We start from the raw sequence: 23,295 nt of genomic DNA, 5'->3' as shown, positions 1-23,295 counted from the left end.
CAGTGACAAATGCTGAACATGATGCTGAACCATATGTCAGACTCCCATAATCAAGATGGGACAGGATCAGGGTTTTATAAAGCTGCAGAAGAACAGTGCAGTCTGACCCCAGCTCGTGTTACTGGGGCAGTTAAGTGCATTGAGAAGCTTATGCTTAATCTGGTGAAAATGGAGAATCCACAACAAATATGCATCAAAGCATAGTTCTGGTTGTGGATGAACAGTACGTCAACAGAGGTGCATGACGTGAATCTTGGGAGCTGAAAAGTGCAAGCCATGGTTGGCAGTCCATGACTGCGCCTTCCGAATGGCGCCCTGCAGTCAGCATTCAGCAGCACCCACACTAGAGGTGCAATAGTCAAAGCAAAAATCATTGGCGTACAAGAAGGGTGATACTGGATACCCCATAGCTGCTGCTAGACAGTTGATGGCCACTAGAAAGAGAGGGACACTCAATACAGAGCCCTGCAGGACCTCATTCTCTTGGACAGGGGTGTACTGGGACGAGTACCAACTTGAATCCACAAAGTACAGTGTGACAGGAAGTTCTGGACAAAAATTGGACGCTGGCCTCCAGAGACCCCACTCGTGTAAGGTAGCAAGGCTGCATTGTCGCCATGTGATGTCAAAAGCCTTTTATAGGTAGAAGAAGACTGCAATAACGTGTCGAGATTGGTCAAAAGCTGTCCGGATGGCAGACTCCATGCTAATCAAATTAGTAGTAGTGGAACAGCCTTAGTGAAAATGGCCCTGGGACAGACCCAGAAGGCCCTGTGATTCTAGGAACCAACACAGCTGCCGGCTCACCATGTGTACCAGACAACTTACAGAGTACACTGGTAAGACTAACTGGGTGATGATAGCTGCTCATCACAAGGTGATCTTACACAGTTTCAGTACTGGTGTGATGATGCTCCAGACATGGTTGAAGATGATAAGGAGACGACACTGACAATCTGCCGATAGGCATTTAAGAATGCAGTCTGGCTCTGTGGCTATTTCAGACCAAAGGGCTAAGGGTTGGGTAGTTGTGGGGGATGAGACCAGACACTGAGGTCATCAGTCTCATCGGATTAGGGAAAGACAGGGAAGGAAGTCGGCCTTGCCCTTTCAAAGGAACCATCCCGGCATTTGCCTGGTGCTATTTAGGGAAATCACGGAAAACCTAAATCAGGATTGCCGGACGCGGGATTGAACTGTCGTCCTCCCGACTGCGAAAGGGCTAAGGCAGTAAGGAATTCTCATTCACTGAATGGAGCATTAAAGGGCTCCAGGTGCAAGTAATGAAAGGTAAGTGCATTAGCTCCACACGCTGTCACAAAAGGGAGGATGAAGGTTCTCAGATGCAAAGGCTTGAGCATAATAAAGAGAAAAATGTATGGTGGCTGTGTCTGTGTTAGTGAAAACAGCAGATTTCAAGGAAATACCAGGTACACTTGCAGGGGACTGGTATACGTAGAGTTGTCTGATCTTCACCCAAATCTGTGAAGGAGGTGTATGTTGTGTAATGGTTGAAATGTGATGCTCCCAGCATTCTCATTTCCGTTACTTTATTAGGTGGCAGACCCAGTCATGGAGCCATTTAAAGGCAAAGAGGTGTCCCACTGATTGATGCCACTTACGGCACTGGAGAGTCCATCTGAGATATGAGAATGCAGGATTTCTTGGCGAATCTCAATGCTAAAATCTTGTCAGGTTGACAGCCGAGTCAATGCGTCATTCTCCGAAAACGTTTCAACAAGTTTCTTACTTGCTATCTTCAGGCGAACTGCCAGGTTCATATCTCATCTGGACCTTTATAGCCAGTGGACCATGGGCTTACGGATAGGACATTACAAGTGTGTGAACTACAGCAGCAAAAACTCTGGATCAAGAAGGTGAGTTTGCTGAGCAGACTTGTGTTCTTGCAACGCTGTTGGGACAAGGACGTACTGCTGCAGTTCACTCACCTGTGACATCCTATCCATTAGTCAGTGGCCCAGCAGCTATAAAGTTCTGGATGTGACATGAACTCGACACTTCACCTGAAGATGGTAAGTTAGAAACTTGCTGAAACGTTGCCGGAGAACAATGCATTGACTCGGCTACCCGAGAAGATTTTATCACCCATCTGAGATCTCTAATGGCCTTGCAATTTCTGAGAGGCACCAAGATACTGTCTTTCCAATGGGGATCCCGAATAATAGGGGATCACTAAGTCATCCAGTGATAGAATGGCTGCTGTTGCATCTTGGACAGCCATGTCAATAGCTCCATTTAGCAGAGAGGTAAGAACGACAGAGGAGGTTACAGCATCCCAGTTGGTGTTTTTGATAGCCCATATAGGTGGGTGTCCAGGGGAGTGATGCTGACAGACAGACAAGATTGGGAAGTGGTCACCACCACATCACCCCAGTGGCTGAGTGGGAGAAGACCATGGCTGCAAACAGAAAGATCAATGGTCAAGTAAGTTTCATGTTCCACACTGAAGTGTGTGTGGCAGCAGTATTCAAGAGACAAAAGTAGAGATCTGCCAGTAAGTTCTTGATGTCCTCACCACCAATGCAGACAATACATTCTGAGGTACATCACTATCTGGAGGGAGAGACACGTTACAGATGGTAAAATCCTGAAATGCCCTCCCCCAAACAGCCACAGCCCCCAAAGTTGTATCAAGAGGCAAATGTTCATTATATACAGAGTCCAGAATATATGTTCAAACTCCACCCGACATCCTACCATAGTTAGCATGATTCTTAAAATATCCACAGTAGCCACAAAGGGCAGGAGTCCATGTTGCTGGAAACTAAGTTTCCTGAAGGGCAATGTAGAGTTTAAGAGACACTGTAGCTCAGCCAGGGGGTGGAAAAACTCATTACAACTCCACTGGAGCATCATGCTGTGGATATATTGTGAGGGCGTGAAGAGACCAAGGAGGCAGGTTAAGCTCTAGGGTCACCTGCTACCACCTGTTGAGACGTTATGGTATCAATACACAGGTTCTGAGACACACGGTGTGGTGCGATCTGGAGCCTCACAGGCTGCCGGGATCGCTGTCTCAGCCACAGAAGTGGAACATGCGTGAAGCAGTTGTGTGAGGGCCAGCAGGACCTCCTCCATCTTGAAAGACCTCTTTTTATCTTTCTTCTCCTTAATGGGTTTAGATGACTGGGAAGAAGGTTGTGAAGCCGCACAAGCAGCAACCTATGCCTCTTTCAGCCATTGGCTGATACATGGTTGCAGATTGGTAGGAACCTTTGAGGGGCAGTGTCCTGAGGGATTCCTTCCCGGTAGGAGACGCCGGATGAGGGTGATGCGTGTCTGGCTGGGGGAATGGAGATGACATCCCCAGTAGATAGGGAGGCATTGCTCCCAAAATGTGTGTGGGGGGAGCAGCAGGAGGAGAGCCACCAACCATCAAGGCGCAGGCATGGTTGAGCAGCTGTAGCACGTCATTGTCACGCGTGCAGGTGAAGACGCTTACACTTTTTCTTGGTATGTTGGTCTCTCCAGAGTCCTATGCCCACCCCCCTCCCTCTCCCTCTCAGAGAGAGAGAGAGAGAGAGAGAGAGAGAGAGAGAGAGAGAGAGAGAGCAGTCTGGTGAACAAGGAGAATGGTCTCTCAACAGTTGACATATAAGGGGAGAGGGACACAAGAAACATTCACCTGCAACTGTCCTACACAATCCTTACAGACTGGGCTAGCATTGCAATGTGAAGACATGTCCGAATTTCATGCACCTGAAGCACCGTGTGTGTGTGTGTGTGTGTGTGTGTGTGTGTGTGTGTGTGTGTGTGTGTGTGTGTGTGTAGGGGGGGGGGGGGGGGGTAACATAAGGTTTCACATCACAGTGGTATTAGTGTGCTATCATTTTGACCTTTAAAGGCAATAATTGCCCTCAAATGCCAAGATGAAGCCCCGATCGCAGCTCTGTTGCCCTATGGCCCGCTATGGACAAGATGGATGAAGCATACATCTCATCACTCCAAGATGGCATGTAGTTCATCATTAGACTACAGTGAGGTGGTCATGATGGAAAGTGTTGCCTTGAACCATATTTAGACTATAGTGATAGTTACTGGAATGTCACCAAGTTAACAACACCCAAGACTGGACAGTGGATGCCATTTAAATCAAAATTGCCCCACTCTTCATTTTGGGGATGGTTCAACTTCCCCAAATTTTTCCTCTGCATTCTCTACAAAGAATAAAGGCTTTTTGGCCAAAAAAGAATCCCCAGGGACGGAAACATTTTAGCTTCATATCTCTCTACACTGATTGAGTTCTTTCCATCTGAAGATATTGATGGGACCATATGGTCACCAGAGGCTAGAAAGCTTCATCTGCTTCAAATGCACACCATCCATAGTGCCACCTACTCCAAATGGAGTCTCTCCTCAGTAATAACTACCTGGCCAGTATTCTGTTGCTCGGAGTTCCCATGCCCCAGTCATGACAGGCACATACTCCTTGGCATACATGGGGAGTTTCTGGCTCAGGCACCAAAAGTGTGATCCCTGCATGGTCAGGGGAGTATCACCATACAGGTATTTAATGACCCCCTCCCATCAGGATGGCTACCGTGTTGGGTTTTGGGCATACTACCCTATTGGAAAGAAAGGGCACTAAGATGGAAAGGCACAAAGGTGAAATACTGGGCGACCTTCTGTGCATGATGTGCAGTTCTGAAAAATTTGTCAAATAGTGGCAGGTTGAACCCAACAATGGGGACCATGTATTTATTAATGGAAAGGTGTACAAAGCACTGGAAGTGAGATGAAAAACTAGGGTCCTAAATCGTGTAACAGATCCAAGTGGGATCTGCACCAGGAGGACCATCCGGTGGAAAGGCAGAGAGGAAAGAGATAGCGCAAGTATAGGCTTGCAGCACAGAAAACGAAATACTGATGCAAAGGCTAGGGCCCCTTGGTAGCAAAGCATGTACTCATGAAAGAATTGAGTGTCCCCTGGGTGGCCAATATCGTGGTTTGGTTTTGTTGACACTAATGGCTTCTTTTGTTCACACTAAATGACTGGCTTTGTGAAGAAACTATTGATGTAATAGTAAATGATAATTTTTATAACACACATATATTGCTGTTAAAATTAATAATACCTCATATTTATCATTAAAAATTAAATAATTCATTGCTGAGATAATGTGTGAGTCTAAGATAACACAGCACAAGAACCCCATTACCTGTCTAATGAACTGCCACCCATAACATCAGAGGAGGACATTCTGTCGTACATCTAGGCAACTCCAGAAAGTGTCCCTTAGCCATCTCAAACATCTTACTCTTGCAAGGCAGTTCTAATTTTTAGATTAGGGCATCCTTCCTTTGTACTATTTATACCATTTAATGTTTTTTTAATATATGAACACCTTTATCTGTTACTGAAGTGAAAAATGGATCAAAAAAGAATACCATTACTATTTTTTGCATAAATGAAAATTAGGTACACAGTACGAATATTATGCGATTTCCCATGTGCACATATCCAACATTTCCTAGAGAGGTTTATTTGTAAAAAACTTTATCAAAGTTCTTAGTAATTGGATTTTACTGCATGCAGAAGGATCATTATTACATAAAAACACATTCAGGAACACATCTGCATCGAAGTTCTTAGCACTTCAATATTTATGAATATAAAATTCTTTGGCACTGTGTAACTTTTCCCACAACACTGTTAGCCTTTAATATACAAAGTGGAGGACTTAACTGTATAGTCATGTAAAGCAGAGAAGGAAAAATACCACAGACAAGTACATTGTTCTGAAAGGATGTCAAGTGCAGTTGAGCTACAGCAGCAAATAAATCATTAACCTAGCAATTTATGCTGTATCTGGTGGCTCTGTTGTCTTAACAAATCTTCCTGTGCTGTGATATAACACAATCCATTTAGTTTCACAATTTAAAGTGGTGTTATACATTCATTGTTATTATTATTATTATTATTACTATTACTATTACTATTATTGTTGTTGTTGTTGTTGTTGTTCACCTGAGCAAAATATAGCTTTGCTGGTGTGTCACTTTAACTTGTCCCCTTTGATAGATGAAATAACCTAGAGCAGAAAAGTGACACCACCTTCCTGTGCCAGTCTCAGATTGAATGCAAGTCAAAAATTGGAAGATACTGAAAAATGATGCCTAAGTTTTCATCATATTCAAACTGCCTACAATAAATAAAGAGCCAGTAATTCAATTTTTATCTGTTAAATCATAGAAGCAGCAGCCAGTTCAGGCAACCAAACAAGGAGTAGCAGAGACGTAACAACATAAGCAGTAGCGGAAGTGGAGCTAGAGAAAAAGTCTTCATATAGAGGATCTGCATAAGTCATGGAGATATTTCAAACCATTTAATGCACATAAAGATAAAACATATTTCCAGGTAAACATTCTAAGGGATAACTTCAGATATTAGTATGTTAAAAGACAACATTATGAAAAGGATAGATTGCTACTCACCATGTAGTGGAGCTTTTGAGTCAGAGATAACAAAAAGACTGTAAGACAAGTAAGCTTTTGGCCAAAGTGCCTTATGAATTAGACAAGCCCCCCCTCCCCCCCCCCCCCCCCCCCCACACACACACACACACATTCAACTATTCAACTCACATACACACAACTGCAAGCAACAGCACATGATAGGAATGCTTACTTCTGCTACGCAACACCTCTATTATATAGTGAGTAGCAATCTTTTCTATTAACAATGTCATTCTGGATTTTCCACTATGTTCAGTCCATTTATACAACTTTATTTGGTAAAATTCATTTCTATTGCAGTTGTGGTATGAAACTTGAGTGTTTCTAAAAATAACTTTCACTCACAAAGCAAAACAACACATTGACAGTACAACAATTATTCAAATGGTCACTGGATCACTCGTAAGTAGCCTACATACTGCAGGCCAGCCAGCTAGAGAAATTACTTTACCAAAGATCTGAAGGAACTATAACAGCAAAATGATTATTAGCTATATGTAAAACCACATCTAGTTATAAGACAATAATTGTCACCTTTCTGCTAGTACATCTGGCGATATGGAACCATTTCGACTATGTAAATCCAATAACTCTCCAGTTGATCCCGTATCAGTAGTATCAATCAGGGTACCATCAGTAGACTCTGTTTCATGAGTACTCTCCTCTGGTGGAAGCACTACGACTGGTGTCACATAACTGCGAAGATCGGCTTCCACTAAGAAGTTCGGTGGTTTCTACACGCAAACATAATTTATAAATTTCTGCTGGGTGCTATCCACACTAATTAATAATTCAAGTAATACTTATTTTCAACTAATATGCACATATTTTATATTACTGTTTTATTTAATAAATAATTAATAACAAGGTTTTCACTAGTACATTTGTTTGTAATGTATTACATTAAACTTATATCTAGGTTTTACTATGAAACATGCTTTTGTTACACATTTTTACTATGTTGTAGCTGTATTTCTACAACATTATGAAATTGTAATTCTGATACATTATTTTTGTCACAGCACCAATAAGAAAACAAATATAAAACTATTACAGTACATGGAAAGACCTTTGCTTAAAATTGAAAGCACAGTTTAAATTTCAAACAGTGTTCCTACTGTCATGATGAGCAGCACCTGTGTACTAGCAATTCATTTGATTTCTCAACTGGTTGCTCTTATTCATTTGACCCATGATCTAATTTTAAAGTATATATTAAAAATAAAATGCTGTAATTAACACCTTTCGACCTGACATCATATTGACATGCCAATTGTTCCAGTGTATGATCATTTTTATTGTTTGAAAAAGATGATATTCAGTATGCTAAAGCAATGCAAAGCAGTGTAATATTACAGATAATAATACACAGTGTCACTTTTGTTGCCCTATTATGTACATATTACCGCAAGTCTAATGACAATGTCCAAAGAGCAAATTAGAAGTAAAATGTCAGTGTGGGATAACACAGAGAGCACAACAAGGGGTTTAGTTTCACTACATGGTATTCACACTTGCCATTTAACCACTCTGAATGTTCAGGTCAAAACACTCACCAGACATAATTTCACTGGCAAATAAACTCAATTTTCCAGAAACTACAATAGATGATCACAGTCTTCACGGCACTAGATTTTCAATAGCCATTATACACAAAACTATAGAGCATTTTAAACATACACATGTTGTTGTTGTGGTCTTCAGTCCTGTGATTGGTTTGATGCAGCTCTCCATGCTACTCTATCCTGTGCAAGCTTCTTCATTTCCCAGTACCTACTGCAACCTACATCCTTCTGAATCTATTTAGTGTATTCATCTCTTGGTCTCCCTCTACGATTTTTACCCTCCGCGCTGCCCTCCAATATTAAATTGGTGATCCCCTGATGTCTCAGAATATGTCCTACCAACCGATCCCTTCTTCTAGTCAAGTTGTGCCACAAACTTCTCTTCTCCCCAATCCTATTCAATACCTCCCCCTTAGTTATGTCATCTACCCATCTAATCTTCAGCATTCTTCTGCAGCACCACATTTCGAAAGCTTCTATTTCCTTCTTGTCGAAACTAGTTATCGTCCATGTTTCACTTCCATACATGGCTACGCTCCATACAAATACTTTCAGAAACGACTTCCTGACACTTAAATCAATACTTGATGTTAACAAATTTCTCTTCTTCAGAAACGCTTTCCTTGCCATTGCCAGTCTACATTTTATATCCTCTCTACTTCAACCATCATCAGTTATTTTGCTCCCCAAATAGCAAAACTCCTTTACTACTTTAAGTGTCTCATTTCCTAATCTAATACCCTCAGCATCACCCGACTTAATTCGACTACATTCCATTATCCTCGTTTTGCTTTTGTTGATGTTCATCTTATATCCTCCTTTCATGAAACTGTCCATTCCGTTCAACTGCTCTTCCAAGTCGTTTGCTGTCTCTGACAGAATTACAATGTCATCGGCGAACCTCAAACACACATAAAAGACAATCCACATGTGGAGAGAAATGTTTCAGATTTGTTGCTGCTGCTGTTCTCCCATCTCATCACTATATCTCTCAAGCAACTTAATCATTCCTCCAATTTCTTCCTTCTATTATTAAGCAATAAAATATATTTTTGCTTGAGAGATATAGTGACGAGATGGGAGAACAGCAGCAGCAACAACAACAGGAAGAAGAAAGCCAGCAACAGCAATGAGGAGGAGGAGACCGATTTCTTGAGTTTTGCTATCAGTTGGAGAATTATTGTGGTTCTCTGAATCAGTTGTGCAAGTGTTAAACAAAATAAACAGATACCTGGGTAGCATATGATGTGCTGTGTCCATGTCAACTTTTTTTCTTGGATTAGAAATAGCACTTCGTAAAACCAATTAGCAAGTAAATGTAGAACACTGCAGAACCAAGACCAAGCCACCTGTAACTGCTTTGGAGGGGTATGTGTGTCCTTGAAACTTGTGGGAAAAATTCAAAAACTAAATATTAGTGAACTGTAGAAGTATTTGGGATTAGTATCCAAATTATGTATTATATTTGGGATAGAAGCTGGTTGAAATTAGAAATAAGCAGTGGCAACATTTTAATTTTGAATAGAATATGTACATGAAACATATGAGACACCAATGCCGGTAGCAAATTTCTTGCTGTTAAGAACTCACTAGTCCACACAATTTATAAAATACTACTCCTAAACCAGTGGACCAATTTCAACCAATCTTTTTTACGCATGTTACTTACTATCCAGAAAAAAAAAAAAAAAAAAAAAAAATACTGTGGGGAGTACGAACCAGCAACCTTGTATTGAGGAGGGGTGATAATATGGAGACAGACAGGGGGAGCAAGGGGAAGGAGGAGATGGGTAGAGAGGGGGGGAGAGGAGGAGAGGGGCAGAGAGGGGGCGGAGGAGGAGATAGACGGAGGGAAGGACATACACAAGCTGTGGATTTAAAGAGAGCTTGGGTAATTTGCATATTGATTCATTGACAAAGATGCACTCATAAGGAAAGAATACAATTCACGATCTATTCACTGGAAGAATGTATGACAGTGTTAAAGATCAGTCTTCTCTAAAAATTATGTTTTAACTATTGGGAAGACAATCCACTTGTGAGAGAAATGTTCCGAACTCGTTGCCAGCAAATAGACCTCACCTTTTAGAGTCAATGAACACATGTATGTTACACAATGACTGCAACACTATTGTGCCACAAATACTGTAGTTACTGATTTCGAGTGAAAAGTTCATAAAGGTGGGGATATATTTCTCCACAACAAGTGAAACAAGAAATGAATTAAAAACTATCTCAGCAGCTACTAGCAAACATTCAGCTTTCAGGGCACAACTTTATTTATCCAATCATACTGACACCCCCAAGCTTTCAAACAGTTCAGTCACATAATACACAAAAGGACACGGGAGCACCAGACCTACTGAGTGATGATGAATTTCAGGAAGCAAGCAGTTCTTTGGTTAACTAGTGATGATATAAGGGTACACACACATGCCTGTTTTGCAACAGTAAAAAGTAAAAACTTTAACTTTTTCCATGTTAATGTATAGACCCCCCCCCCCCCCCCCACACACACACACACACAAACCAACCAACCAATTAAAAAAAATGGTTATGACAAAAGTTGGAACCAAACGAACATTAGCTGATAGCTTGTCATCTTACATTTAATGGGCAATGAATTGGAGGGGGGAGGTGGGGGCGGGGGGGGGGGGGGGGGGGGGAAGAGTGAGTTATTCACATCTGAAACAAATGTGGAAACTGACACTGTCATCCTTGTTGCAGTCAGGAAGCACAGCAGTACCTTAAATTTAGTGGAGATGCCAATCTGCATAAAATCAAGTTAGTGATAAAATAACTTGAAAACAATCTGTCTGAACATCAAAACTGGAAGTTAACATACCCTTATGTTGTAAGAAAGATGACAAAAGAGGGCCAACAGAGGGAAGATGATAAGCAGATCGTCAAGAGGTATGTAGTGAAAATATTATGTCAAGATTTTGGAAGGTTGCTATATTACTGTTGAGAGTACAACACAACAAAGCAAAGAAGTGAAATAAAACACAATCAGTGAAAACCTGAAAAAGAGAAACCTGAAGCACATACAAAATAGTTTTCAGAAGGATATAAAAAATACATGGGCATAGAAAGTAATGAGAAAGTCAAACAGGAATTATGAAAAGAAATTCAATACTAAAGCTAAGTGGAATACTGACTATGATGGTAAACAGTATCTGTCTTACACATAAATGTACATTAATATTGCAACTTATTCCTTTAATCATTTTTACTCACCTCTGGCAACAACGGAATTTGTATAAGGGACTGGAAGTATTGCATTGTATTTGCAGTAAGGTAGAACTGTCTCAGGTCTTTAAATTGTTTAAGAAACCTCTCTCTGTGGCCACCCAGTGTATCCGGTGGTAAGCCTAAAAAATTGTACATGGTTTAGTGAAATATATAAAACCAATGAGCTTGTAAAAGCTGCAGTGAGATTTGGCGTATAAGTCAGATAAATATATTTTGAAGCATAGGTCTAAAACTTATTTGAAGAGGTCTCTGCAGGATGTTTTAGAATTAACACCAGATATAACCCTTACTATATACTTTCAGAAGAATATAAAAAAATATACTACTGGAATGACTCCTTACCCTCTCCCTTAAAACCCACATCCTTTCGTCTTTCCCTCTCCTTCCCTCTTTCCTGACGAAGCAGCCGTTGGTTGCGAAAGCTAGAATTTTGTGTGTATGTTTGTGTTTGTTTGTGTGTCTATCGACCTGCCAGCGCTTTTGTTTGGTAAGTCTCATCATCTTTGTTTTTACTATATACTTCGGTATTCTGAACATAGTAACCTTCTATGTTGAATATCCTCACTAATTCTATACCTCATTAGTGGATGTAATGTCTAGAATAAACTAATTTCTTCATTTAAAAAATCACCTGGAGCCACAACCAGGCATTCTACAAACTCTAAAGAGCGAGAGATCACGTTTTCTGCCACAGAAACAATTGTGCTAGTCACTTGCTCAACCATCACATCAATGTTACCGTGTGGGTGAGATTCAGTGGCAACAACAGAGGTGAAAGTTTCCCAGTCTGTCTTGTTCAAAGCCCATCTGGGCAGGCGTCCGTGTGCCTGATGCTGGGGCAGTGACAGGAAGATGGGGCAGTGACAGGAAGATGGGGCAGTGGCCACTATCATACAGGTCGTCATGTGCTCTCCAGTCGATAGATGGGAGAAATCCTAGGCTGCAAATTGATAAATCAATGGCCGAGTAACTACCATGAGCCACACTGAAATATGTGGCGGCCCCAGTATTGAAGAGACAGAGGTTGAATTGCGACATTAAAGTTTCGACATCTCTGCCTCAGCCAGTAAGCATGGTACCACCCCACAAAGGTGTTATGGGCGTTAAAATCTCCCAGAAGTAGGAAGGGTTTAGGGAGTTGACCAACCAGTGCAGCTAATACACTCATGGGTACTGCACCATCTGGAGGAAGATATACATTGCAGACAGTTATTTCCTGTGTTGTCCTTATTCTGACAGCCACAGCTTCAGCTTCAGAAGGGGTCTGAAGGGGCACATGTTCACTACAGACCGAGTTTAGGGCATAAACGCAAACTCCACCTGACACTTTATTATAGTCGTATGGTTCTTGTAATATCCCTTATAGCCATGGAGGGAGGGGTCTGCATTGCTGGGAACCAGGTTTCCTGTAGGGCAATGCAGATAGCAGGTGTAAAGCTTAACAGTTGCCGTAGCTCAGCCAGGCAGTGGAAAAAACCGCTGCAATTCCACTGGAGGATGATGTCGTGAGACTGGGAAGGCATGGAACATTCAATGAGGCAGTTTACGCCTCAGAGTCACCTGCTACCACCAATTTATTGCCTGAGCAGTCTATATCCATTGTGTCTGAGGGTCTGGCGAGCTCTAAGTCCTCAGTGGATGCCAAAATCTCCACCCCATCCTCAGCCGCAGAGCTTGTAGGCAGTGGTGGTGTGGGTGCCACCGCAATCTCCTTGGTCTTAGAGGTTTTCTTTTTGGATTTCTCTCGCTGGTCCTTGGTTTTCCCTGGCTGGGAGGACTTCGCTGGCTCAGTCTTCGGGACTGAGGATGAGTGTGAAGCCCTACGACCAGCTGCTTTTGGGCTCTTCAGCCACTTTCAGGTGTCATCTTTCCCACTACAAGAAACCTGGGAAGGGAGTGACCCAAGGGACCCCTTCCTAGTGAGAGAAGTCGAACAAGACTTGTGCTTCTCCGGCTTAGAAGTGGGGACGGACATCCCCGATGGTTGGGAGATGATGTTCCCACAGTAGGTGGTGCAGGAGCAACAGGGAGGGAAATTCCCCCACCATCAAGGGGCAGGTGTAGTCTTCCAGCTCTGAGAAGTGACCTGGGATGGCAGAGCTCACAATGCCAGAACTGTTGTAGCCGCAGCTTAAGACGATGTCATATACACGGGATGCAGGCATTCGAATTTTCTCTTAGCCTCAGTGTACGTCAGTCTGTCCAGGGTCTTATACTCCATGATTTTCGTTTCTTTCTGGAGAATCCTACAGTCAGGTGAGCAAGGCGAATGGTGCTCTCCGAAGTTAACACAGATGGGAAATGGGGCACATGGAGTATTGGGATGTGATGGACGTCCACAATCGCGGCATGTGATGCTGGAAGTACAGCGGGAAGACATATGGCCGAACTTCCAGCACTTAAAGCACCGCATCGGGGGAGGGATATAGGGCTTTACATCACACAGCTAGACTATCACCTTGACTTTCTCGGGCAATGTATCATCCTCAGACGCCAAGATGAAGGCACTGGTGGCAACCTGACTTATCCTTCAAACCCCGGTGTATACGCCGGACGAAATGTACACCTCCCCACTCTAAATTGGCGCGCAGCTCATCGTCGGACTGCAAAAGAAGGACTTTGTGAAATACGATACCCTGGACCATATTTAAGCTCTTATGGGGCATGATGGTTACAGAATCATCCCCCAGCTTGTCAAAGTGAGTAACTCCCGTGACTGGGCAGAGGATGCTGTTTTGATCAAGACTGACCCAGATCTCATTTTGGACAAGCCCTCCACCTCCCCAAACTTGTCCTCTAAATCTTCAACAAAAAACTGAGGCTTCATCGTCATGAAAGATTCCCCATCAGCTCTCTAACATACAAGGTACCGGGGCGAATAAGATCTGCTGCCATCCTTAGCCTGGCGTTCCTCCCATGGTGTGGCCAGGGAGGGGAACGATTTAGGATCATACTTCTGTGCGTGGAACTGAGCTTGTGATCGCTTAGAGACTGCTGGTGTTTCACTACCAGCAAGAGATGATAGACTACACTTCATTGTGTGTCATCCGCCCTGATGCCACTCACTCCAACCAGGTGCCCTCGCCATAGGCGCCACCCAGCCACAGAAAAGACCACTTGGCCGGATAGCCATTACCGGGAATCCCGATGGCCCAGGGGGATGGGCATCAACCCCTTGGCATATGTGGGGAGTTAACAGCGCAGGCATCAGCAGAGCGATCCCTGTGTGGTCAGGAGGCTACAACCAACAGGGTACATGGTGGCCCCACCACAATGGACTGGCTACCGTGCTGGATATCAGGTGCAAAGAAGTACATGGTAATCGTCAACACACAAATCGACACTGCATAGTGCATGGTGGAAAACGCACCCAGGAAGGTGTCCTCCCCCAAGAGCTGGAGAATGGGCAGGACTGCAATGCGACAACGAGAAAGTGGGCTAAAGACCTCAATGCACGATGGACACAATGCACCCAGTAAGGCGCCCTTCCCCAATTGGCTCGCTCTGCGGGAAAATTTTGAAGAATGGAGGTCAAACCCTACAGGGGACCATCACATAAAGGCCGAAACATATGAAACTCCTTTTAGTCGCCTCAAACGACAGGCAGGAATACCTTGGGCCTATTCTAACCCCCGGACCCACAGGGGGAGACCTATTCTGAAAAGCTCTTCTTAGAAACTGAAGCTATATTCTAGTTAAGTGTCCAAATCTACAACTGACAGAAACATAGAAGATTTTGCAATTTTTGAGCTGATTTTGGTCAGCTCGTCATCTATCTTGTTACACAGCAGAACGATAATTAAGTGTAGGAATAAAATTTTGTTAGAACCAGCAGGGATGACGCTAACTGGAACACATCCGCCATGTATGCAACGATAGTGCAACCAATGTCAGCAGTGGGAGTGCCAAAGTAAAGACAGAGAGGGGCTTTTTCCCCTCATAGGGTATAACAGAGGCTGGCAGGAAACACTAATTCAACACTTAGACAACAGGACACAGCAGACAACACTCTTCTGTAACAAGGGATCACACAAGAACACCTTTCAGATTCCAAGCTTTGCTTAAAATAATGATATAAACATTAGGCCAGCCAAGAGTGCTGACATGATCAAAAAGAAAAAAAAAAGGAGCACATTTGGTCACCTTTATTGGGGGGAATCACGTCACCAACTGCCATAAACCCCGTGCCTTGCTTCTATTTACTCTCAGAGTTAGGCCATTCTATTCGCATCATGGATACTGATGGAACATCAACTCTACTAGTTGCAGGATGCTCTGATGAATACAAAGAAGTGTCTACAGTCGCTGTCACCTTGGGAGTCCATTGCTACGAGTCCACAACCATCCAGCTGTGGAGGGAACTTCGATTCTATGAGCTGTACTCCTGCCAGTCACAATGGTGACGGACTGAAAATGGGCACCAGGCCAATCTCCTGTGACTGAAGAACCGATTTGTCCATCTGTGAGCTGCGCAACTTGGGAGCAAGTCACATGTGCTGCTACTCCTGGGAAGTACAAGTAATACCTATGCTGGGAACCTCTCTCAGGCTGTTCTTCACATCACTTTTGGGTCTTCCATCTACATGCCATGTCGGCAACTGACGACAATGACAGGTAGATGTCTGGAACCGAGTTCAAGTGCAGCTTGACCCAATGAGAATGCCGAGGCTCTGGAGACATCCACTGCCCTGTGAGTCTGTAGCGATGCACCAGGCACCTGATCCTCAACAATGCCAGAGCCTGTGAATTCCTCACTGGGCACTGACATGCTGCTCTGCACCTTCATGCAATGTGTGCTCAGCACGGCCACTGCCAGGCAGTGCCGGGAAGAAGACAAAGTGAGTATAAGACACTTGCTAATAAATGATTGTTAATTGAATGAGGTCTCATCAGCATCCAGGTGCTCCAAAGGACTCCGCCACCACACTTCTGTTTGTCTGTCCTACAGAATGTCGAAGCAGAATGCCGCATCTGGTGGGCTCCTCCAAATCTGGTGCTACGAAGTGGTCTTCTGATGTCCCAATGTCTACAGATTTGGTGGCAAGAAGTAGTTCTGACAAGTTGCATTAGTGTCCATTATAATTATCCGGGCTGTTATGCTGTGGTCGGTTGATGAATTCTGTGTCAATTCCCAACATTTCATCTCCGACTGCGGGAGACATCTTCAAGGGGGTCCGTAGCTCGATGGAAGGTCCAACACACCCACTGGCTCGCTACCAGTGGGTGTGTTGGACCTTCCATCGAGCTACGGACCCCCTTGATGTCTCCCGCAGTCGGAGACGAAATGTTGGGAATTGACACAGAATTCATCAACCGACCACGGCATAACAGCCCGGATATTTATAATGGGCATGGTATTTCTGGCCATGAAAGTCTACACCTTAGTGTAAGTTGCATTAGTGTCAGAATAACTTTTAGTCCTCCACACTGGATTCAAGATGTGCTGATGTCAGCTGTTGATACTGTCCAGGGGCCATTCCTGCAGATCAGCAGTGATTGACTTCTGTCGCTATGCAATGAGGTGAGAGAACAATTTTTGTTGACCTTTTCTTTTATTTTGGGCCAATTTGAGTTGGAAGGATCTGCATATGAACTTTAAAGTGACACTGTACAGGTCACATGATCCTGGAGGTCTTTCACAGTTTCAAGGTAACTATAGGGAAGAGTACTTATGGCGAACTAGTGGTAGTATTGTAATTTATCAGGATATGAATTATTGTGTTGTGAAGCAGTACCAGTAACATGTGAAACTTGTAAAAGGTTTTGCCACGAAGCACAGAAGAGCAGTGACTCCCGGTGGGCTATGTTAAGTAGAAAGATTAATGTAGTTGTCTAGTTGTCTTCGTTTATTGCTAGTGTGTCAGTATACTAGGTCTCTACTTGTTCTGTATTATAAGTTAAAATAGAGGCTACACAATGACCAGAAGCTGTGCAGTAACTGAGTGAAACTGTGGAAATTGGGGAAATTTTGAAATGTCAGGTAGCTGTGTTACTCCGAGAACAAATCCAGGCTGGCGAAGAAAAGCAGAGAGAGCTAGAAGCATTATGGGCAGGGAGTAGATTCCTGCAATCACAGGGAGGTGATACAAGACCATAATAAATGTGTGTGTGCCACCCAACGATTCTATCGCAGCTAATCTCATTACACCTTTTTCTGAGAAAGCATCTGAGAATGAGGACTTATCAGCCTTTCTGGAAGATGTGAGGAAAGCAGCTCACTTGGGGAATTGGAGCGATGTGACATTTTTGTCTATTGCTAAATTACGGATAATGGGTAATGCTAAAATGTATATCATATACTATGAAACCCTTGGTAAAACACAGGACATTTGACCAGCTGGCCAAAAGGCTTACCCAACACAACTGCAGGCAAAATAGTGCCAGATTCGTCAGGGAAAAGCTCACAGAATTAACACAGAAACATAATGAGTCAGAAGAGGGCATCTCTGACATAGTTCGTAAGTTAATCTCACAATCTTACGAACTGACACACAATGTATAGGCAGAGAGAATCCTCTTGTGGAAAGCAGACAATAGGGCCTTAGATGTATTCATAAGGGGTAATTCTGCAGGTATGTCATAATGGATGAGACTGGATAATCTTGGTGATCTGTCTTCAGCTATTAGAATTGTCACACAGCTGGAGGAGATACAAATTGCAATTCTGAAATAGAGTGACCTTGGTGTCATCTCCTCCAAGGTTCAGTGCTACAGACGTTGACCACATGAAGAAGCAATGTCTCTAACCACAGTGCTTCGAACATAGTGAGGTTAAGCATAAGGTCCGTGACTGTGAAAGTAGAAATTAGGATAAGCGCAACAGAAAGAAGCATGCATTAAATGCAAATGGGGGTGCCTTGAATGTTGGAGATCATTCCCAATAAAACAGTACACTGCAAGGACGAGTTCAGAGCCAGATCGTTGCTTGATTGATGTAGTCTGGTATAATGAGTGTGAATTGTTGGTAGACAAGGGTGCATGCGTGCAAGTTGTTAGTGTGGCCCTCCTGGGTAGGGACATATGCAGTCTCCACAGTATAGGTTATGTGGAGTGGGTAACAATGAGGTGAGAACGTTGGGGATAACATTGCTCACTTTTAGCACTGGGGCTGAAAGATTTAAGAAAAATATGTTGATATTTCCACACATTCATGAAGAGTACTGCACAATTCTCCGAGTTTATTTTCTGAATAAACATTGTGCTGTAATTGATCTTTCATGACATATGATCAAACTTTGTGGAACTTGCAGTTGACACAAAATAATGCACATTGAAAACCTCTACTTCATAGTTTATAGGGGGAAATGTTTTGTTTCGCAATACGCAGATACATAACTAGACTTTGTAAGGAGTTGCTTTTTACCTGCTGACTGAAGAAGAGAGTTGCTAGTGAAACAATGTCACAAGGGGTACATCTTGTGAAAGTAGTGTCATCTAAGCAATGTACACATACACTAAATGTTAATACAAAGGCTATGTACTAGCAAGTACAGGAAAACTGATCCGGATTAGTGTAGGTACCGAGTTAACAAGTGAATTACTGTGCATTGTAAAACCATTGGTCTGCAATGGAGGGAGTGTATGTGTTACACATCAAGATCCAGAATTTATGGTTCCTGTAAGTCTGGACAATTTTGGCATGGACAAGGTTAATCTGCTATTTTGATTGTCTTGGAAGATGATGATATTGCTAGGCTGAGTAATGACAGCAGCCACAAGCATACAATTAGCAATTCTGCACTACATGATAAAGTTAAATACTTTTAAGGAAAGGATTGTGAAGCCATTGAAGCTTTATTGCTTAGACTCGTGGATTTGTTCAATCCAGTAGGTCTGCTACCAGCAACACTAATAACATAGGATAGGATACCAAGAGGGAGCAATGCTCCAGTATATAAGAAACCATGCAGGGTCCCAAAGCACTTGGAGCCTTGGACTGAGAAGCTCATTGACCCACATTATGCTTACGGGATCACTTAGTAGAGTGATAACCCCTGGAGTGCAAATATTGCCATTGTGCCCAGAAAGTACTCAGACGGTACCAAGAAACACAAGCTCTGTTGCGATTCTCACTTCTTTAACACACACACACACTGTCACCAACGTGTATCCCATCTCAAACATTACGGAGACTCTCAACAATATGGGCCAATGTTTGAAGAGTGGCTAGCAAAAGTGTGAAGCAGTTCCAGAATACAGCTTATCCACACCATGGGGACATTACCAGCATTGGAAAAAACCTGCATGATGTATCTTTATGATGTAATTGTATTTTCAAAGAATATGGAAGAACATATGAAACAGCTGGAAGAAGCTTTTAAACAATGTCAATGTTAGCATGTCTAAGGAACAGTGCTGGTAAGTGCCATTTCACTTAAACGAAAAAATGAAAGTAAACTATCTGGGACACGCAGATGTATCTAAATATTTAATGACATTGTGCCCTGAAGAGAGCTAACCTGGAGCTCTACAGCTGCACTCGATCCAGTGGAATCTGGTCCAATTTTGAATGGTGGTACTGATTGTCACCTTAATGACGAGGGGGATTTTTCTTCAGATATGGTTTGGTATCCCCAAACAGTCACCTTTTTTAGGTCTAAACACATTGCCGAATGTTTCCCAATGAACAGAATTCAATTCTGAAACACAATTTTGCAAGGCCTCCAAATTATCAATCTACAGCTGATGTAATTCCCATGTTGGGCTAAAATTGTTCCCCACCCACAAGTTTGATTTGTGGGTGGGAATAAGAGATTGGAGACAGCCAGACCTGATGAAATGACAGCATATAGCATTAATCAGTTCGAATACAACAAATGGTACCAAAACTTTCAGTTCACCATTGTCAAAACATCTTGGTGGGCACGAGCATCATTTTATGAAAGAAGGTACTTTCTCTGTTTTGCAACTTAGACCTCTTCCTGTGCATTTTTACATCCAGTTGAGTCCACTGCATTACTGTTGAAAATCAAGGAAGAGATACATGGTAAGTTACAATGAATATCTATTTCCAGTACACTATCAACAGCAAAGTATTTTGTAATGGCACAGGAGTCAATTAATTCCATTTGAATCAATCACTGAAAATAAGCCCTTTAAAACTTGTACAAGCAAAACTATTCAGTGCAACAGGATAAAAGTTCATTGTTATGAATGTTGTCAAGTCAGAAGAAAACTGTGAACCACTATCACTAGAAACTTGGTGAGAACAGACAGACAAGGATTAATATTAAACTCTAATTTGAGCAATAATCATAAAAATATGAATATATATGTATTGTACTTACTTGCATGTAATTTAAAAAGTATTTTCACACAATAGTCATAGAGTTGTGATGAGTCTTGTATACATGGTATTAGTGGAGCCAGGCGACACTGTCCACAACTAGTCATTGAATTCGACCGGGACATGTCTAATTGTCCAAAAACTGAAACAATAAAACAGCTTGTATGAAACAAAAAAACAGCTTGTAAACACTGTATTACTCTCTCTCTCTCTCTCTCTCTCTCTCTCTCTCTCTCTCTCTCTCTCTCTCTCTGTGTCTGTGTGTGTGTGTGTGTGTGTGTGTGTGTGTGTGCGCTAGCACGCGTGCGCTTTAAGACTTACTGCAATTTAATAGTTTTTACCAGATGTGTTTATCTACAAAGCATCTTCAGTGTGGTCATGGGTGTTTTCCCCTTACATATTCTCACATCCAGTGCTTCTGCCCTTGTTAACAACATGGAAAAAGCACCAATGACCACTCAAGATGATTTGTAAGCAGGATTGAAACAAGTCTGGTGAAAAACACTATTACACTACTGAACATTTAGTTTGGGAAAAAATAATTGTAATTGGTATACAACAGCTGCTGCAGAAGATGGCCAGGCAAACGAATGTACTAAGTCCACAAAATTTCACAAGCACTCTGATGCGCTACTTAAACACGTAGTAGCCTCATGCAGTTGACACAAAATAATGCACATTGAAAACTTCTACTTCGTAGTTTATAGGGGGAAATGTTTTGTTTCGCAATACACAGATACATAACTAAAGTTTGTAAGGAGTTGCTTTTTACCTGCTGACTGAAGACTTAGAATTTCATCCATGTAGTCAAACATCTCCACTGACATCTGGAAGCTGAAAGTAGTGAACACAGGTTTTTAAAATTAAACTATGTACAAACAACATGAGCAAGATTCCCAATTACAATATGTAATACAATGCTTACTAATTATTTATATCATTTTCTCCAATACTTTCAAGTTCTTCTTGAGTAACTTGCATGTTTCCTGGAAACCGAGGATTACGTCTATGGAAGTCCAATTTTGTCATCAGTAATGAGCAGTAAATTTGTATTAATTTCCCATATCCCTCCCTCAAGTGGCACTGTAATAAAAATAGTTATTAGCAGATTTTTGTAAATGTGATTGAGAAAAAAACAATTTATTCACTGACTTAATCACACACACATTATATTCCATTAATACCATCACAAAGGAAAACCACTAAGGATGTGGAACAAGTTAAGTTACAAATTAACAGAGAGAGAGAGAGAGAGAGAGAGAGAGAGAGAGAGAGAGAGAGAGAGAGAGAGAGAGAGGGGGGTGGGGGTGGGGGGGGGGGGGGAAGGGTGATTAGCAAAGATAAGAGGAGGAGGTTAAGACTTGTGTCCAATTCCAGAAGCAGCCACAGCAGGCTGCTTCTGGTTGGTTGGTTTGGGGGGATTAAAGGGACCAGACTGCGACGGTCATCGGTCCCTTTTTCCAAAAAAAAAGGGAAACCACCCAAAGAGAATAAAAAAAAAAACGAACAACAGGAAAGACGTCAGACGACACAGGACAAGAAATACTCCTACAGAGATCAGACGAAACAAATTAAAATCACACAGAGTGTGACAGTGGTTGGCCGACCATAGAGATAAAAAGGAAAAGCCAACCACCGAGAACACATTAAAAACTCAGCGTAAAATCGTAGGCCAATGGCCAGAATCAACACAAAAGAACAGAACAAACACTCAGATGAAAGAATAAAAACTCCCTGCCCTAATAAAACGTAAAACTAAGGCAGCCATACCAGGGTCTTCACATAAGAGGGCAGGGAGCATATCAGGCAGCGCAAATGTCTGCCTGACCACAGCTAAAAGGGGGCAGGCCAACAAAATGTGGGCCACTGTCAAAGCCGCCCCGCAGCGACATACAGGAGGGTCCTCCCGGCGCAGTAAATAACTGTGTGTCAGGTGGGAGTGGCCAATGCGGAGCCGACAAAGGACGACAGAGTCCCTGCGGTTGGCTCGCAGGGATGACTGCCACACAGTCGTCGTCTCCTTGATTGCACGGAGTTTATTGGGCATGATCCGATTGCGCCATTCAGCGTCCAAAAGCGCAAAAACTTTTCGGCGGAGGACTGCCTGCAAATCAGTCTCTGGGAGGCCAACGTCCAGAGACTGTTTACTCGTGGCCTCTTTCGCCAGGCGGTCAACATGTTCATTGCCCGGGATACCGACATGACCGGGGGTCCACACAAAGACCACAGAGCGGCCGCAACGCGCAAGAGTATGCAGGGACTCATGGATAGCCATCACCAGACGAGAACGAGGAAAACACTGGTCGAGAGCTCGTAAACCGCTCAGGGAATCGCTACAGATAACGAAGGACTCACCTGAGCAGGAGCGGATATACTCTAGGGCACGAAAGATGGCGACTAGCTCAGCAGTGTAAACGCTGCAGCCAGCCGCCAAGGACCGTTGTTCGGAATGGTCCCCTAGAGTTAGCGCATACCCGACACGACCAGCAACCATCGAACCGTCGGTGTAAACAATTCCAGAGCCCTGATACGTGGCCAGGATGGAATAAAAGCGGCGGCGGAAGGCCTCTGGAGGGACCGAGTCCTTCGAGCCCTGTGCCAAGTCGAGCCGAAGGCAAGGGCGAGGAACACACCACGGGGGTGTACGCAGAGGCGCCCGGAAAGGAGGTGGAACTGGGAAAAACCCAAGCCCGCAGAGAAGCTCCTTGATGCGTA

The 23,295-nt window shown here is 43.0% G+C and overlaps 1 protein-coding gene across 4 annotated transcripts in view; it reads right to left on the bottom strand.

Moving 5' to 3' along the window:
* The window catches only part of LOC126167666 (huntingtin-interacting protein 1), a 537,667-nt gene that overhangs the window by 78,530 nt on the left and 435,842 nt on the right, over nt 1–23,295 (bottom strand). For all 4 annotated transcript variants that reach the window (XR_007535451.1, XR_007535452.1, XR_007535453.1 and 1 more), the window contains exons 4-8: nt 21,506–21,663; nt 21,353–21,414; nt 20,582–20,722; nt 11,280–11,413; nt 7,012–7,211 (exon numbers count right to left, since the gene is read on the bottom strand). Coding sequence is in view for 1 of the 4 variants with exons in the window: in XM_049920493.1 (XP_049776450.1) it covers nt 7,012–7,211; nt 11,280–11,413; nt 20,582–20,722; nt 21,353–21,414; nt 21,506–21,663 (695 nt within the window). In the remaining 3 variants the exon portion in view is untranslated. The remainder of the gene's footprint in view (nt 1–7,011; nt 7,212–11,279; nt 11,414–20,581; nt 20,723–21,352; nt 21,415–21,505; nt 21,664–23,295) is intronic.

This window comes from Schistocerca cancellata, chromosome 1, assembly GCF_023864275.1.
Source record: "Schistocerca cancellata isolate TAMUIC-IGC-003103 chromosome 1, iqSchCanc2.1, whole genome shotgun sequence".
In the NCBI taxonomy this organism is placed as follows: domain Eukaryota; kingdom Metazoa; phylum Arthropoda; class Insecta; order Orthoptera; family Acrididae; genus Schistocerca; species Schistocerca cancellata.
This window is presented reverse-complemented; position numbering and strand designations above follow the sequence as displayed.